A 17,655-nucleotide genomic window follows, 5' to 3' on the forward strand; every position below is an offset into this window, starting at 1 on the left:
AAATGCTTCAGCAGTGACTGCTCTGACGTAGGAGAGCCAGAATTTCACCTTCTGGGGGACGCCAGAGCCACTGCCAGAGTGGTGTCCAATGTGAAGGAGCTCTGGGAAACGGTGGTTGCCCCGGGTCACCCACTTGTGCTGTTTCCCCCAAACGTGGGCCGGTTTCCCTGCCCTGCAGTGGAATGTGGCTCCTCAAGTCGGAGGTGAAGCTGTGGACACGCGCTGGGTGTCTCTGCAGGGCCGGCGCTGCAAGGGGACCGGTGGTCCCCAGCCCTCGGCCACCAGCGGTACCGGCTGCTCTCGGCACGGGCTGCCAGGCGGCAGCCGGGCTGCGAGGGAGGGCTGATGCCGGGTTGCACCCGGGGCTGGAACGAGACACAGCCCGACAGTGCTCGATTAATTAGCAAGAGGAGGACACGAGTGGAGACCAATCCCGGGGCTGTGCCTGTGCCGCTGAACAGGGAGGAGACAACGCTCCCGCGGGAGCCCACCCCTGCAGAAAGGCTGGGGGTGCCGTGCGGGGAGCTGCTGGCCTTGGGACTGGAAGAGAGCGGAGGGAATTCGGCATCGTGTGCTTCAACCCCGAGAAGCAGCGCTTCTGGGAGCTGGTTGGGGCTGCGACAGCCTGCCTGAGCCCGTCCGACGTGGCCATGGAACAAGCAAACGTCACCAAGGGTGCTGTGGGGCGGGGGTCTCGGACCAGCCCAGAGCAGTGTTGGCCTGATGGAAGGGAAGAGGTGACACTGGGCAGGGAGAGGGCAGGCGACGGCAGCGGGGCCTGATCCTGTCCCTTCGGCCTCCTCGCTGTGTGCCGCCCCTCTGGTCCTTCTCAGGCAGGCGGGGGCTGGGCAGGGTGGGGAGGCAGCACCCAAAGGTCCCTACAGCACCCGGTGCCCCTGTGCAAGGCGTCGGCCAGAGGCACTGCCCTGTACGCTTCCCCGAGTTCAGCAACGTGATGCAAAATCCCATCATGCCAATTATGCAAATCACATAAACTATTCCTGTTATTCAGAAGTATCCCCAGAGATCTCCTTAGCGATCTGTAATTCAGCATTACTCACTCATGAAAGCGGGAGCTGGGACAGATGAGGAGCGAGAGGGGCTCTGGGCTGCTCAGCACCCTGGGAGCAAGGAGGAACCGCTGACCCCAGCGTGGCTCAGCACCCGCTCCCACCCCAGCGTGGCTTAGCAGAGGTTGGCTTTGCTGTTTGCTTTGAAGCCGAGATTTCTCCCTTCCAAGTCTCCCCCGGCACCCGAGGAAGGCGGCACGGCCGGGGACCCGGCCGGCTCTCCCAGCCCCGCTGCCCCTTCCCCTCCTCCGGCAGCGGCTGCCTCCCCCATCCCACCGGGTGCCTCCGCTCCCTCCATCTTCCCAGTCCCCATCACAGCTCCCCGCATCCGCAGCGCTTTGTTCTCCCACCCACTCCCTGTTTCCTCCGTCATTCCGGCTCCTCCCTGCGCTTGCTCCCCCCGGGAGCCTCCCGGGAGAGCCGAGGCTCCTCCACGCCGGCTCCGTCGCTCTCCCGTGCGGCCCTGCCCGCGCCCTGCCCGCGCCCTGCCCGCGCCCTGCCCGCCATCACCCCGGGGCCGGGGGGGTCTCAGGGGACACGCCGGCAGGTCCCCGTCCCCCCCAGCCAGGAGGTGGGAGCCGGGGGTGCCAGGCCGCGCTCCGGGCACGCTGCCGCTTTGCCAGCTTTATTTTAACCGCGCAGGCTTTGACCCGGGCAGCAAGAGAGACCCAGACACCCACCAACAAATCTCCGCCTTTGCATCCCACTCCCCCGCAGGATGCGGGAGCAGGAGTTGGGGGGGTCCGGGGGTTCGCCCCTGCGGCCCCAGCCCACGCTCCCTCCCCGGGGGCCACCACTTATTTTATTGCCGTTAGTGACCCCGGTGACTGCGGCCGCAGCGCACAGCCCAGGCTCCGTGCGGCCGACGGAAAGGCGGTGATGGCAGAGCTCCGACGCCCGGCTCGGCTCAGCCCGGCGGCCTCCCTCGCCGTAAGCAGGGCCGCGTGCTCCGATGCAGAGAGGAACGCAGGAACAGAGCTGCTGTGTCACACCAGTCAGCAAAACAGTTCCCAGTATACAAATACCTGGAAACAGCAACTTTCACTGCGGGGAGTCTTGTTCAGATGCTGCTTCCAGCAGGATTAGGGAAAACCCGCTCGGGATGATGGGGAACCGGTAACTCCTCTCCGCCGTGCCTCAGTTTCCTCCTTTGTGAAATAATCCTGACCTGCTTTGTACACCGCGGTGAGTCCTGCTCGGCAAAGTGCGAGGCAGGAGCTGCAAATCGCTGTCGCCGTTGTTTCGGACTCTGCGCTGGACTTCAGTGCTGCAGCTCCCGCCCAGTAAAGTAAGAGCCTGAATTGTTCATCCTTTGCTAATCCTCAATAAATGGCTTTACTCGGTTTGCTGTTTGTGCTCAGCGAGATTTAACTGGTTGAGAGCTGCTGGCACAGACAGGGAATCTCCAGTTTTGTGACGACTTTTAAGTGCTGACCCTACAAAACAGAAGGCGCAAACTCATGCGTGCCTCGAGGTAGCGCAGGGAGCAACACGCTGGGAGCGGCACATTTGAAGCTGCCCACTTGACATTGCACTCTCGGTGTTGCACGCTCGGTGTTGCACGCTCGGCATTGCACATTCGAGGGACATGGCGGTGGAGGGACCAGTGCTCACCGGTACGAACGGTGACGGGTACCAGCGAGGCACCGCAGCCGCTCCCGCTGGCATCCCAGTGAGCGACAGCCGCGCTGCAAAGGGCAGAGCAAAGCCATGTTTGGGTGGGTGGCTCCGGGATCCGGGTATTGCCGTGGGGTTCGCTGTCCCGGCTCCCGCAGCGGTTAGTGAGGAGCTCAAAAAAAAGCAGGGGACAGCCCGGCGTTGAGGAGGGGCCCCCCAGCCCGCTCGGCAGTGAGCCAGGGAGGCAGGAGTCCGAGCTGAGCAAGGCGGATGGGGAAAAGCTCGTCCTGCGCTTGCGGCTGGGTTAGCTTTGCTCAAACCCGTTGGGCTGATTCCCCAGTGACCCCCAGGTGTCAGAAAAATCACACTTAAATTATTTTAGAGGTAACTAACTCCTGGTGCAGCATGGAGAGGGTTCACAGCTGACCGCGCAGCAGCGGCGCGTTAGGACGCTGATGGGGAAGCCATCTGCCTGAGGCAAAAAGTACGGAGGTTCCCTGGCGCTCTCACGAACAAGTTGACACGCGCAGGTACGGCCGGCCCTGAGCCAGGCTGTCCGCAGGGTCACGAGGGGGTGGGTTTTACCCTTTCCTTGCGGCACGTACCAAAAAGGACAAGAGAAGGAAGGGCTCTGGCTGCCGCCGGCCTGAGGCGTGGTTGTGCAGGGAGCGGCGCAGCCTCTGCGCCGTCCCCGCCGCGGGACCGTGTTGGACAAGCAGGTGAGTTAGAGGCGCCCTGTCCCCTGCTCGGTCTCTCCTGCTCTGACACCATCCGTCTTCTTTCGAGGTGCCGAGGAGCAAGCAGTGACCGCCTGGAGCTGTTCCCGGTGCAGGTCACCCGGGCTGCCCGGCGCCTGCTCCCCAGCCGCAGCTCTTGGCAGAGATGGGGACCTTGGGGGGGGGGCTGCACCCCTGTTTCCTCCTCTCTGCACCGACTGTGTCACATCACGTCCAAAGGCCTGAGGGATTATAACCCGCCTTTATTTTTTCCCTCTCTCCCGTGTCACAGGAGGCTTTCCCGAGGCGCTGAGGATGCGGCAGCTCCTAGTGACCCCGTGCAGCATCGTTTCCCCTCCCTGGGCAGCTATGCCGCCCTGCAGCCACCTCCCTCCATCCCTCCCTCCCCAGGCAGCCACCGCACCCGTGGGCTGCGTGGGGAGGTGCGAGCGTGTTCCCACCTCGCTCGAAACCCAGAGGAGCGGTTGCCCGTCCCCGGCTGCCCCGCGCCGCCGCTGCCCTCGGCCATCGCTGCCCCGGCACGGCGCTCGGTCCCTGCGCTGGGGCGCGTGACCCGGCCAGGAGAGCTGGCATGATGCCACGCTGGTAATTAAGAAGGAACCTAATGAAACTTCGAAAATAGCACAATTTCCTCCCCACACCTGCAGCCGAGCGGGGTGGATTACATAAATTGGTGTTGCCACAGCAACTTCGCTCCACCCGGGGCTGGAGGTGGCCGGTGCCGCGTGTGTGCCGATGTGCCGTCACCCCGGGGAGAGACCCTGATTTTGCAAAGGGATTGCTCCGGGGCTGGGTCCAGCTCCAGGGCCGGCAGGGCCATCTCTGGGTCAGTGCAGGGCTGCTGCGTGTTTAACCCACTGGTGTTAAAGGTCTGGCATGGCAGGTTTCCCACATTGCACCCATCGGGTTTTGCTTCTCCGGCACGGTCACCGCGGTGGAAGGTCCCTGCCTTCTGAAAGGGCGCGCGGGAAGCGCCGGGCGGTGCCGCAGGGATTTAGGTAACCCGTGAGGGACCCTGCCACCATGGTTACCCTGGGCACGCTCCAGCTGCCGCCGAGCCCCGGGGAGTGAATCACCCTGACAAAAAGGCAGCTAGCAACAAAAAAAAAAAAAAAAAAGCAATCAAAGCAAATGTTACCGCACGAGGCAAAGGCAGGTTTTTCCTGCCACGAATTCCCAGGGTGCTCAGGGCGGCTGCGGGGCGGCAGCTCTGCCTCGGGCTCGGCACAGCCCCGCGGGGCATGGCCAGCACGGCCAGCACGGACCAGCGCCGGGCAGCCGTTGCCAGCCAAAAGTTTGTGACATGGGAAAAGCCAGGGGCAACGATAATTTGGTAAATCTGCCTCTTAACGTGAGGATAAGAAATCACTGGCTGGTTCCAGCTGAAGACTCATTTTGGGAGCAGAGGGGTACAGGGGAGAAAGGTTTTCAGTGCTCGAATCTCCTGGGGATAAGAAGAAGCAGAGGATGGGAAGAAAGTGGAGCGGCTGTCTGAGAGCAGGCCTAGATGTGAGAGATTCTCGCAGGGTCGTCCCAAAAGGCCTCTTTTATTATGAGAAATTACAAATCCTTTTATCTTCTTCACCAGAGGAACAGCTTGTTTGAATTGCTGGGCTGTCACGCTGGAATTAGATGCAAGAACCCCCCACATCCATGACGTAGCGAAGAACTTACATAACGTAACTAAAAATAAGGTGATGGAGATGCAGATAGAGGCACTTTCTTCCCGGACGCTTGATCTGAAATCCTTTGCTGGCACTGGAAAGCCAGCGAGGTGCCGGCGTCCGGCCGAGGGAGCGGCATCCCGCCAGAGCCGACCGCAGCCTGGGCACGGGACGGAGCGGGCTCGGGCAGGGAAGGGCACTGCCGGGTCCCTGCATCGGCACAGCCGGGCATCCCTCCTGGGAACGGCTCCCGTGGCAGCCTTGTTCCCCGGTCCCCCCCGAGGTTATGTCCCACCGCCGCTTCTCTTTTTCAGCCCTCGTGGGAAAGGGTTAACCGGCCGCTCCAGAAAAATGAGAAAAAACCTTCTCAGAGGTTATAAATTCTTCCCTGTCCTTTGGAGTGTGAAAGCTCTGAGGGCAGAGAAGCCAAAATAGGACCCAAATGTGGCCAGAGCGAGTGGTCGCTTCGGTGCCTTCCCTGCTCCTCGCCGGGCTGGGCTGGAGAGCGGGAGGCAGCAAGGGGAATGGAGACGGGAGGTTTGGGGCCAAGGTATCGACCGGCTCGGGTACTCGGGCTCCTTGTTCTCGGAATTGATGGAGATGAGGGAGAAAAACATGCTCGGCTGCTTAACTGTTTCACCGCTTCTCGTGGCAGAGAGGAGGGAGAGGAAGGAGAGGAAGGCTTGGCCCGAGGGCCGGGACAGGGCAGCCGGTGGCAGTTTGTGCCGGGTGCTCTCCAGATGTGCCTCCTCTGTACGGCCAAGGCGCGCGGGGACAGCCCGGCTGCGTAAAGCTCCCGTTTAACCACGGGTCGCCCTGCGGGGAGCTGCAGCCATGGCGGGGAGGGATGTAAGGCAGGGGGACGCAGGGCGCTGGCTCCGGGGCTCGGACCCACTCCTCGTGTCCCTCGGGACCTGTGCAAAAGCTGCTGCCACGGAAGGACGGGAACCCACAGCTTCGCTGTCCTGCAGAGACCTGACGGCCGGGAGGGCTGGCAAGGGGCTGCCGGGGGAATCCCAGTGCCTGCGGGGTGACGAGGTGCTGCCTCTCCTCCTGCCTGGGCTGGTCTCCCCCGGCCAAGCCCGGCTCCAGGCTGAGGACAAGCACCGGGAGGTGTGCCGCACCGGGCCGGCCGTACGCCGGGGTGCCTGCTCATCCCACCTCTGCTCTCCTGGCCTCCCTGCACGGCGTCCGCTGTCTTTCCCCAAATAAAACCAACACCTTGCAAACCACCGGCCGCTCTTCCCCTTCCAGCTGCTCCTCAGCCATCCACCCTGCACTGCGCAACTGGGGAATGGAGCACAGCACCAGTGGCAGGATGGCGTGGGGGTATAACCAGGGTATGGTGTACAGCAGGGGCTATGGTGTGAGGTACCTCAGGGATGTGGGGTACAGCAAGAGATATAGGATGGGGTGTAGTAGGGTATAGTATGGAGTATCATGGGCTGTAGTATGGGGTATAGCAGGGGATGTAGGATAGGGCATGGGGCATAGCAGGGGTACGGGATGGGGAGTGGGTACGGGATGGGGAGTGAGATAGGGATGGGTACGGAATGGGGTATGGGATGGGGTACGGGATGGGGAATGGGGTATGGGATGGGGAATGGGGTATGGGATGGGTACGGGATGGGGAATGGGGTATGGGATGGGGGATGGGGTATGGGATGGGTACGGGATGGGGAATGGGGTATGGGATGGGTACGGGATGGGGAGCGGGGTATGGGATGGGTACAGGATGGGGTACGGGACCCATAGCATAGCAGGGTACAGGAGGCAGGTCACAGCAGGGGGCACAGCACGGTGCATCCCTCCTGCCCCTGGGCCCTCAGCCCTCCCCGCGCCGTCCCGCCCGGCCCCACGCCGCGCTCGGGCGCTGCCCGCCGCCCTGCCCCGCCGTCCCCGACCGGGGCGCGGAGCCCGGCCCAGCCCCGCCCGGCCCAGCCCGGCTCGGCGCGGCTCCTCCCCGCGGGGCGGGCCGGGGCGGGCGGCGGCCGCCGGGAGCTGATAAAAGGCGGCGCGGCCGCTCCTCCGCGCCGCTCTCCGTGCCCGCCGCCCGGCTCCGCGCCGCTCCGCGCCGCTCCGCGCAGCCCCCCCCGCCGCCCGCCCATGGTGCTGCCCGGCCCGCCCGGCATGTCCCGCTCCGAGGAGGTGCACCGGCTGACCGAGAATGTCTACAAGGTGAGCCCCGGCAACAGGTGCCGCCCCGCGGCCGTGGATTTGGGGGTTTGCCTTTTATTTTAATCTTTTCTTTTTTTTTCCCCTCAACCCCCCATCCTTCCCATCCTCCGCCGGGCGGGGGCTGAGCGGGCTGCGGTGCGTGGGCGGGCGGGGGGAGCCGCCGCGGGGGGCCGGGGCCGCCCCCGCTCCCTCCCCGAGGACGCGCCCGGGGCCGGCCGGGGCGGGAGCGGCTGCCGGGGCCCCGCCGCTCCGGAGCCGGGAGCGGGGAGCGAGCGAGGGGCAGCCCCGGGCACCCCGAGCCGCCCTCGGCCGCTGCGCTGCGGGGAGCCCGCGGGGGCCGGGAGCCTGCGTGGGAATTGGCCTTATCCCACGCGGGCAGTGGTGTCCCCACATCACCTGGGTCCGGGGCAGCCGCCGCTCGCTTTTCTGCAACAACTAAAAGCGTTCGGAGCCTCTTCTGTCTCTTGGTTGTAGCTGGAGTTTGTGAATCTCTCGGGCTTTTTTTTTTCTTTCTGCTTTGCTCATGAGAAAAATAAAATAATTTATGTGCCTTAATTTTCCTCGTGAAGGAAGTGGTTTCTGCTCTGCTGGCTCCTGTGACCAAGTCTAATAAAATCTTTCTAGCCTAACATGTAATGCAGGATGTCATTTGTTAAACTGGAAAGCTTGCATGATTTCCTGCATTTTAAGTGGTTAGACTGAGTTACCTGGGAGCACTAAGCAGAAAAAAAACTCTGATAGAAAAATTTAGTACAAAAAAATACCAAGGTAGTGAAGTTCTGAAGTCTTGGGTTTTGGGATCCTGGGGCACAGCAGCTGTTCAGCCAGAGCTGGTGGCACCCAAAATCTTGGCTACCCTGAACACAGAGCAGGTGGGTGAACGGAGCTTTCTGGCATTTAACTGCAGCTGGGGCTTGGGTGGCTGGGACTCCTTCCACCCCCTAAATGCAGCTGATGCACCCAGGCTCACCGCCGCGCGGGCTGCTCGGGGGCTTGGGCAGAGCCCGGAGTGTTAACGCGTTCTGGTCCCCATGCAGGTGGGAGCCTGTCCCTGCCGGGGAGCCGAGGGTTTGCCTGTCAGCACGGCTCGGCCCCGGGAGCTGCCGGGGCAAACAGGGCGAGAGCTGCTGGGGCGCGTCACCAGCCCTGCCCGTCCCCCGGACTGGGTGGTGGTGTGGTCGCTCTGGGGATGGCTGCTGGGGACAGTTTCAGCTGGTGACTCGGTTGTTGTTTGAGGTGTGTTGTCCTCGAAGAACTGTGCTAATAACAGGTTTGCGGAGCAGGTCACCATTTCCCCGGGCGCCCGTGTGCAGCCCTGTAAGGAGCGTGCGGGGCGGCTCGTGCCATCACAGCTGTGCTTAAATGAAGCTGGTTCCCCCAGGAAGGGAGGGCTGGGGGGTGAACGCTGGCTGGGCTCTTCTCTTGCCTTTGACCGTCGGCTTCATCGTTCCTGCGCCGTGTGAGCCGTCTCCATCGAAGCCTGGCTGGTCTGGCTGAAGTGCAGCTGGCGCAGGGGGTGCACCGGGGCCTCTGGCCTCAGGAGCCAGAGATGGACTCGAGAGGAGTCCAAAGGTCTCCATCAGTTAATGAACACTTTAATTTCTCGGTATTTTAGTGGGAGCAGCCAGGGTGTAGGGAGTGAGGAGCTGGAGGCAGATCTCGCGGTTTTACCCAACACCAGCGTGTCCGCGCTGGGAGCTGGAGGAGGACGGTCCTGACTCCGATTGCCTTTCCTGCAGTGAACGAGGAGCCTTTTCTCCTCTGAAGAAGACGATGCTTTTCTTGGCCTCTGGAGATGTGTGGCATGGGGTGTGCGCAGGAACCAGGTGTTTGCCTGTTTCTTTGAGGACTTCTGCGACCTCCTGGAGCCCAGCGCGAGGGCTAATGGCTCAGGGACAGCACTGACTCCGTGGATTCTCTGGAGCTCCGTAAGCTTTGGAGTCTCCCAGTCCAAAACCAACCCCAGTGCTTCACATCCCCATCGCTCGAGTATTTTTTTCTGTCACGTGCAGTAGCCTGAACACCTCTGTGGTCAGGAGGAGACAACCCCGAGGAAAGGGGACGATGCCAGGGGAGGTTTGGCCGTTGCCTCCTCACAGCCACTGAACCCCAAGCCGCAGGGCTGCGGGATGAGCGGCAGCCCCACACTTTGCTTCTTGCCGTTGTCTTGCCGGGGTTCCGGCAGCAGCCAGACCAGGGGGTCGAGCCGGTTCCCCGCGAGGTCTGGAGCAGCAGCAGGCAGCTCTCCGCGGCTGCTCCCTGTGCCACGCACCCTCTCCCGCGCAGGCTTTCCCAAGGCGTTCTGCTCGGGAAGCCCATTGTAATAATTTTCCAGAACCAGTGCTCACCCTCGGAGTGACGATGCTAATGAGATGGTGGAGGAGCCGCCAGCCGCCCCCTTGCCGATGCTGCCACTACAGGCAGCTGCCTACACGTGTAGTAATTACAGAGGGAGACGGAGGCTGCTGGCACCTTCCGCCAACGTAATCCCACCTTCCCTGGGGCTGATTCACTCGCGTGGACCCCGTCGTAGCGGCTGCTGGGCTGGGCTCCGCTGCGAGCACGGGGGGGTGAAACCTCTCCGGCTGTGGGTGCAGGGTCAGGGTGCACAGGCAGCTCTCCGGGCTGCTCCCGAGCTCCGCTCGTCCCTTGCACAGGATTGTCTTTGCGGAAAGGAGAGCCTGGCGATTCTTCCTCCCCTCTGTCTCATTTATGACAGATTAGATTATTGCTGTTTACAGGCTAACCTCCATTTCATTTTAAAGCTATTTCTTTGTGTGGAGGATCGTTTTGCAATGAATATGAATAGCTCCGCGTTTGAAGAGGTGTTTGCTTAAAAACACCCCAAACTCGAAGCCTAATTGTCTTGCACAAATGCAGGCATAATTCCTGATAGTCATTTGCTACACATCAGCTGTAATAAATGTTATTGCCGGCATAACAGCCTCTTGCCTCATTATCTCCAAGTCCAGAGGGAAGGGGAGCGATTCTTGCTCAAGTGAATCAGAAGGGAAATTGTGGGTGGCTCGGTGTGTTTGGCAGCGGAGGGACGATGCGGTGTGACGGGGGAAGGAGCTGGCCCCTGGAGTCAGCCGGGGCCACTCCAAATTCCACGTGCCGGGCTCTCGCTCTCCGCTCCCTGCGTTGGGGTTTCCCGCACCCCAGGTCTGGAAACCTGTTGGCTGGGTGCTGGGGCTCTGAGCTGAGCGGGGCCGTCGGCAGCACCGCTGCACGGCTGCGACCAATGCAGCACCCTGCTCCTGCGGGCACTGGGTGCCGTGCGCCTGTGCCGCTGCGAGCGGGTCAAGCTCTGCAAAATTCCTTTCCCAGCAATAAGTGCAGAGGGTGGAGGCCAGGCTTGTCCTGCAGTGCGCGGGGCCAGGGTGGTGGTTCTATAGAGCAACGCGCTTTTTGCCAGAGTTGCATCTTTGTAGGCATCTTGGCTCCGCAGCCGAGTCCATTTGAAGCGAGACTTTGTGCTGGTCCGGCCGCAGTGTGGTGGGCTCGGCTCCGGCTCCGGCGCTGCCGCATGGCTTGGCACCGGGGTGGTGATGCGGGGCTGCCCTCGCCTTCTGCTGCTCCATCCCCGCTGCGGGCGTTCGGCGCTGCTGGGGCCGGGAGAGTGGTTTCCGACCTCCCGAGGTGGTACATCTCCAGACTGCTGAAACTCGCAGATTAAGTCTGATACAGCAGGTAGCTCCTAACTTGCCTAAGGTACCCCAGGTCGCTTCCCGTGCTGCCTGCAGCTCCTGCTGGTGAGAGATGCTGCTCCCTGGGATGGAGGCAGCCGCTGGCGCTGCCTTCGGTGCCTCGTTGCGCCGAGTCTGCTCGTGGCTAAGGTTTCACTCCCGTGCTGCTCGTGTTGCAGGGCAGGGTACGGCACAGGCCAGCGCACGTCAAACGCCTCCTGCGCCGAGCTCCTGGAGCTGGAGTCTCTGGCCGAGTCGAGCCCCTTGGTGCGAGGTCTGCGGGGAAGGGGCTGGGGCTGGGTGACCCTCCCGGCTCGGCGGCGGAGATCCCAACCCCGGGGGCTGGGGGATGGGTCTGCCTTGCAGGGGCGACTGCTGGTGGGTACTGGAAGGAGGGACTGGCAATTCTTCCTTCCCTCTGTCTCATTTGTGACAGATTAGATTATTGCTGTCATTTAACACTGACGAGGTGTTCCCCAGCGGGTGCTGGGGGGCTCTGTGCACCGTGCAGGTCCCCATTCCAGTTTCCTTCAAGCCCAGACCCCGATGACAAAGACGTTCAGAGCTCTAGCCCTGAAACGGGGTCCCTTCATCCTCTGGTGTGACAGCTAGTAGAAATTAAATTACTTTAGATGTGGACCCTGATTTTTTCCAGATTCCCTTGCTCCTGAGCTCTTTCTCCAGTAAAGATTGTGCTGGGCCGTGTGGCTTTGGGGCAGGACCCTGTGCGAGCCCTAGCTGGAGGACAGGGGCTCAGCCGTTCCCGCAGCCTGGCGCGAGCTTTGGGAGGCTCGGCGAGGTGGGCTCGCCGGCGGCGAGGGAAGGGCGCAGCACGGCAGCCGACAGCAGCCCGGGTTGTGAAACGCTGCTGCTGTGCTGTGTGTTACGGTACACCAAGGCAGCAGGGACTTCGGCGGGATGGGGATGTTCCCGGCGGCAGAGTTGCAAGGTGGGTGTGTTGTAAGCAATTGAAATCGCTAACGAGTCCAGCGAGGCTCCCCTCCCAGCTGAAACTTGGCTCTTAAAACTACGGGGCTGTCTTCTGACGGTGCAGGGCAGGACGAGCTGAGATGGAGGCAGCGCTGGGGTTTGTTTGGGCATTAAATATTCATACAGAAATAATGAAAGGCGTTCCTGGAGCTGGGCTGACCCATTTAGAAACAAAACTTCCTTATAGCTGATCCGCTTTTGCAGTGTGACTGTGGTGTAATGGAGAGTCCCATGGGGGTGCCCCCTCCGACGGCGCTCGTCTTGGTCACATAACGTCCTGCTGTCACCCGTGAGCTCCCAGGAAAGCCGTGGGTGCCAGGCTGAGCCCAGGCCACCCATGCCACTGTGCAGCATCAGTCTTGCAAGGAGCCATTGCGCCTTACTGCTGCGTACGGGCAGCAAAGAATGGTGCTAGGAAAACACTAAAGTTGGTTTTTTAGCTCAAAGTCCATCAGTTGTGTTTGCTGAGGTCTCCAGGACGTCCCCAGCGAGCGCTGCCCAGGCTGTCCTTGGGGGGGGTGGCTGGGAGGGAAGCCCAGGACATGGCACACGCTGCGGCGTTCGTGGTGGTGCTCATCCCTTGGTCAAGTCCAGGAGCCTCCTCGCCCTGATCCCTGTGCTGCTGCGTGGAGGAGAAACTCCACGGGAAGTCTGGCTATAATTACGGCACCATAATCAGGGCAGCGTGTACGTTGCTGACGGCCTGACACAGCCGTGCGGGGTGAGGTCCGTCCCAGCCGTGCGGTGATGCACCGCAGCTGGTGCTGCCGGTGGTGCAGAGCCCGGGTGCCCAGCACACCGTGACCACTGGCCGTCTCCTGCCCCAGCAGAGCAAAGGAGTGCCTGCTTTGTACTTCGCTCGGGATTCAGTTTTAGGAGCTGCCTGGAAGGCTGCGGGGATGGACCTGGGGAGAACTGTGCAGCCTGTTAAATTTTTTTAAAAGCCCTTGAGGAGGTGTTGTGCCGGTCTCTCCTATGCAGGAGAAACCTGATACAACCTGAACCAGCTCCGTTTCCAGCTTGTTCTTGGGGAGGACTTAAACTTTTACTTATGGTCTGACTACCATGGCGTTGGAGCAGCCGGTAGATCCTTGCTGTAGCGTGGAGCGCACTGGGAGGGGAGAGACGGGGACGTTATTTTCTACTGCCTCTTCTCCCCCCCAGTTCAGCAGGACTCTGCTGCAGACCTCGTGCTTTGCATTAGTTTCATTTCTGGCAGCTGAATAAAGCCGTGCCAGTCCCAGAGAGCTGAGTGGTATTACCCAGGGAATTTAGTGCAGTGGAACAAAGCAAAGCCCTTTCAACCTTTAGCTGCCAGGTTTTTTGTCTGTGTTTTTTCTAAACTCTGCCCAGGCGACATGTGGAAGGCAAACAACTTGTGGGTGGTGCTGATGGAGCAAAATTTGAGGGCGAAAGAGATTTGCTTTCATTACCAGAATTTTGCTGAATATCGGCTTTGCTGTAGTGTCCTGCAAACCTGGCTTCACCTCGCCAGCTGAAGGAAAGCCCTGCCAAAGCCCGCGTGGGCACCTCTGCCCTCCCCGCTCCGTGGGGCCGAGGGTGGGGGGCGGCTGGGGGTGCACCCCCCGGCGATGCGACCCGCAGCATCACGGGAGCAGCGACAGCACCTTGCTGGCTGACTTGGGTGTGCGAAGCGATGGCTCATTGAGCATATTCCGGGCCATAAATATGTTTATTTTTCAGTATTTCTCCTTAGCAGCTGGTGGCTTTTCAGCTTCTCGCTCGGAGGGGATGCGAAGGTGTGTTAGTTGTGGAGTCACCTTCCCTTCCCACCCTGGGAGTGAGAAGGCGGCTTGAAAAACTCTATTTTTATCTGTGTAGCGAAGAGCCCTTTTCAGTGCCCTCGTCCTGCCGGGCTGTTTTTGTTGGAGTCTCCAGACATTGTCTTAAAAACACGCGCTTTCAGCAAACTTCCTCCTAAGGTTTCATGAATTTTATTTGGCCAGCAAAGAGTTGCCTCCCCCCTTCAGCTGACCGGTGGGACCCTTTCTGGGGCCTTTTTCCGCTTTATTTATTGCTTTAAAATGGCTCTTGTCAGTCGGTGGGGAGCGGGGTCCTGCCCCGAGCGGTGCCGGCAGCCGCGGGGGCCGAGTCGTGCTTTGGTTCCCTCCGGTTTGGGGAAGATGCACTGGATTTCGGAAGGGGATTTCCGTGAGTCTGTGCCGCCGCGTCCGTCCCCACAAGACCCGCAGCTCGAGAGAGCAGCTCGGCTGCTTTAAGCCTTCGGCACGGCGCTGCCCTCCCGGGGGCTGCTCCCCATCGCTGCCATCTGCGCCCGCCCGCGCTCGGCGTGCCGTGCCGCGGGGACGCCGGCGCTCGCCGATGGTCGCCGTGCTGCTGCTCTGTGGATGGCGCTTCGTCTGCGGATCCTGTTCCGTCATTTACTCGCTAGGCTTTGTGCTTCAGGAAGATGTTTACATAGGCACTGCTGCAAAAATAATTTTATTTACATATACATGTATACATACATATGCATAAACACTTAGTGCGCTTAACCTAGCAAACTGTTTAAAAAAATCCCTTCCCCACAGAAATTCTGCCAATATTTCTTCTGTTATTCAGCCTCAGACTGCTCAGGCTGGGCTCGAGCGCGGTGGAGGCTGTAGCCACGGCTCTGCTGGCAGTGGGACCTGTCCCTGTCCCCGCCGTGGGCAGCGATCCCACGCCTCCAGCCGCTTCGTGGGGTAACGCAGGTGGATTTTTGTGACCGAAGTTAAACGTGATGTGGGAAGGATGGAGCAATCCTCGTCAGTGTTAATTAACTCCTGTGCAATTGTCTCCTACAATTAGGGGAAACAACTCGCTACGTGGCTTGCTGCTACAGGTTAATTTTCTCCTTTCAAGCTGAGCGTGTTCACTGAACTGCTCTGCGCTGCCCCGAAGCAGCTTCCATGTGCGCTACGTTGCTGCGTAGCTTGACCTGCAGCCTTAATTAGCAGTGAAGCTTCTCGTTAGCCTTGTGCTTGCCTGTCAGATCTCTGCAATCGTCTTCTGTTCTCTGCAGGGCTGTGTGTGGTGCTGTGGGAGGGACCCGAAAGCACCGAGGGCTGCTGGGGCGCTGGCCTTGGGGCATCGCGGGTTGGGTTGGTGCTCCGGCCTCGGAGCAGCCGTCCTCGCCCCGCTGCTCCAGCCGGGAGCGGGGCTGCTGCTCCGTGCTCCGTGGAGGACCAAAAGGATTTCTCCTGCCAACAAATACCAGCACCTAGGTGATGCCCCCCGGATAGCGTGCTCGAGACTGGCCTCCGAGCTGGCGTCCAGGGTTCCTGCTCCCTGAAATTAGAAAATGGCTCTTTTGAGCCGGGGGAAGGCGCTGGCTGAGCCTTGCACACAGGCACCCACGGCAGAAAATTAAACTGTCACGCTCTCCAAAGGCCGGGCAGCAGGAACTCGGGATAAAAATGCCTCAGGCAGAAAATGAGCTTTATAGTGTTTGGCCAGCTTCAGATGAGGTGACAGATGCTTAATCAGCTTATTCGCCATAAGTGTCTGTCTGTCGTCTTCCCTCCCCTTCCCGGGATGGGACGCTGCCAGCAGCGCGGCGTGGGGGGGTGCAGAGCCCTCGCTTCCCGGGGGAATGCCCGAGCATCCCCGCTCGGGCTGTGCGGGGACGTTCAGGCATGAAACTTAATTTTCTGGCGGTACCCGTGGCGGGAGGCTGTTGGGGCAAGGCGAGGGGCTGTCCCCGAGGTGGGGCGGGGGCTTGGGACCAGCTCCGGGGCTGCGCCGCTCAGCCGGGCTTGGTCCGGAGGTCGGATTTGCAGGGAGAGAATGGAGATTGTTGTTGTCTCTTCCGCAGCTCGGCTGGGAAGTCGGTGTCTGGTTTTAGAGATGCCATCGGCAGCGGGGATTGAATAGCTCTGGCAGGGGAGGGTCAGGAGCTGCTGTGCCAAACGTACAAAGAGCCGTTCTTCTTCGTGATCCGATTATTCCTTCCCCCCATGTTTAAATAAGGACCTTAAAGCGAGGGAGGAAAAGCCGTCAGACAGCGCTTCTGGTGTTCACCGACACCCTAATTTATGCATTTATAGGCAGGTGGAAAGTGACACCGAGTACTTTGAGACCGAGGTGTAATTTCTTGCACGTGGCTTCAGCCGTGGCTGGCACCAGCTCGGTGGGGACGATGGCGGCTTTCTTCTGTCTTCAGCTCCTTGGTGGTTATTTCGAGTCCCGCTCTTCAGCCCTTTCTGCTTGTCCATGATAGACCAAGCTGATGCCGCTCTCCGAGGCCATCCCCGGAGTGGGACATCACCAGCCATCATCTCCCAGAACTCAGTGGTTGGTCTGAGGCTGTTGCCTGCTGTCTCAAACAGCCGCTTGTGGTTATTATTATGGTTATATTTGCCATAGCTGATAATTTTCTGGTTTGGGCTGTTCACTTATCTCTTACGGTGAAGCACCTGCACAGGACGTCTCGCGCCGGGGCCCTGCAGAGCCACCTTGTTATTGACCCTCTGCCTCGTGGCGGCAAAACCCAAGCTTGGTCTTCCTCAGCAAGGCCGCGGGATGAAGGGAGGATACCTGGGGCTGCGTCCGGGCTCTGCTCTCGCCTGGTGCCAGCGGCACCTTCTGGAGCTGGCGTGGGGAAGAGCCCGTTGTCCTTGGTGAGAGGTGAAGGTGCCTCCAGCCCGCCCTGGCGAAGGGAGGAGGCATGGCTTGACATGGCACACGGGTTGTTCCGTTCAGCTGACGTCCTGGCTATGTTCCACAGCTCTTATCGTCGTGTTTGGTTTAGCGTTAGGCTACTTCTGCCCTGCCCTCATCCCGTACTTTTGACTTGCCCCAAATGAGAAGAATGTTTGCCCTTCCAGGCCAACAGGACCATTGCTTTTGTGCATTATTTGCAATACATGGGTATACTTAAGGCTTCCTGGTGTAAACCCAGCATCCTCTTGCAGACGTCGGGAAGCTTGGGTTGAGTCGCTGTGAGGGGTGTGGGAGGATTTTTTTTGGTCTGTGTTTGCATTTATGAGCATCGAGTTCAGCGTGGCTGCCCCAGGGGAGTGCGGAGCTGCTCTGTCCAGCTCCCGATCATCTCTGCTAATCCCTGATGTTCTTCCTTTTCCTTTAGACGATCATGGAGCAGTTCAATCCCAGCCTCAGGAATTTCATTTCTATGGGGAAGACCTATGAAAAAGCCTTAGCAAGTAAGTGAAGCTGCGCTGCTGATGCGTTTATTGCTGAAGTGCTGGGGGCTGCAAGGCTGGCGAGGGTCTGGGGGGACAGCATGGCCTGGGAAGGGAGGAAAGCTGGAAAACCAGCTTGGGATGCTCTTTGTTCCCAAGGGGAGCGAGGGGAGGGAACTGGGGAGATGGTTCTTGGACCTCGATGCAAAGCTCACGTCGTTAGGACGCGCAAGGCATGCGCCTGCTGCGGGGCCGCGGATGTGGAAGGGGTTCGAGTGCTAAAACGTTGGGTGGCCATGGATAACAAATACATCTCCAGCCAGTTATCTTTAAATGTTACTTTAAAATGTTTCGAGTTAAGATTTTAAGTTCTGTTTAAAGATGTGTTATTGAAATGTTCAAATTGCCCAGAAGCATGCGTTGGAAGAGAAGGAAAAACCTAAAACCGTTGGTGGCAGCTCTTGATGGGCAATAGAGGGTCCTACTGGGAGCCGTTAGGGAGGTGTAGATTTAAATGATCGAAAGTAAACTAGGAGTTGATGAAAACCAAAAATGGACTAGTTTGA

At 60.1% G+C, this 17,655-nt stretch overlaps 1 protein-coding gene across 9 annotated transcripts in view; it reads left to right on the forward strand.

Moving 5' to 3' along the window:
* Positions 1 to 7,126: 7,126 nt before the first annotated feature.
* The window catches only part of BAIAP2 (BAR/IMD domain containing adaptor protein 2), a 48,959-nt gene continuing 38,430 nt past the window's right edge, over positions 7,127 to 17,655 (forward strand). For 8 of the 9 annotated variants that reach the window (XM_075169363.1, XM_075169356.1, XM_075169360.1 and 5 more), the window contains exons 1-2: positions 7,127 to 7,266; positions 17,035 to 17,110. In XM_075169363.1, the coding sequence (XP_075025464.1) occupies positions 7,195 to 7,266; positions 17,035 to 17,110 (148 nt within the window). In that variant the 5' untranslated portion in view covers positions 7,127 to 7,194. The remainder of the gene's footprint in view (positions 7,267 to 17,034; positions 17,111 to 17,655) is intronic. The other variant, XM_075169361.1, reaches the window with a different exon arrangement.

Source organism: Calonectris borealis, chromosome 20, assembly GCF_964195595.1.
Source record: "Calonectris borealis chromosome 20, bCalBor7.hap1.2, whole genome shotgun sequence".
Taxonomy (NCBI): domain Eukaryota; kingdom Metazoa; phylum Chordata; class Aves; order Procellariiformes; family Procellariidae; genus Calonectris; species Calonectris borealis.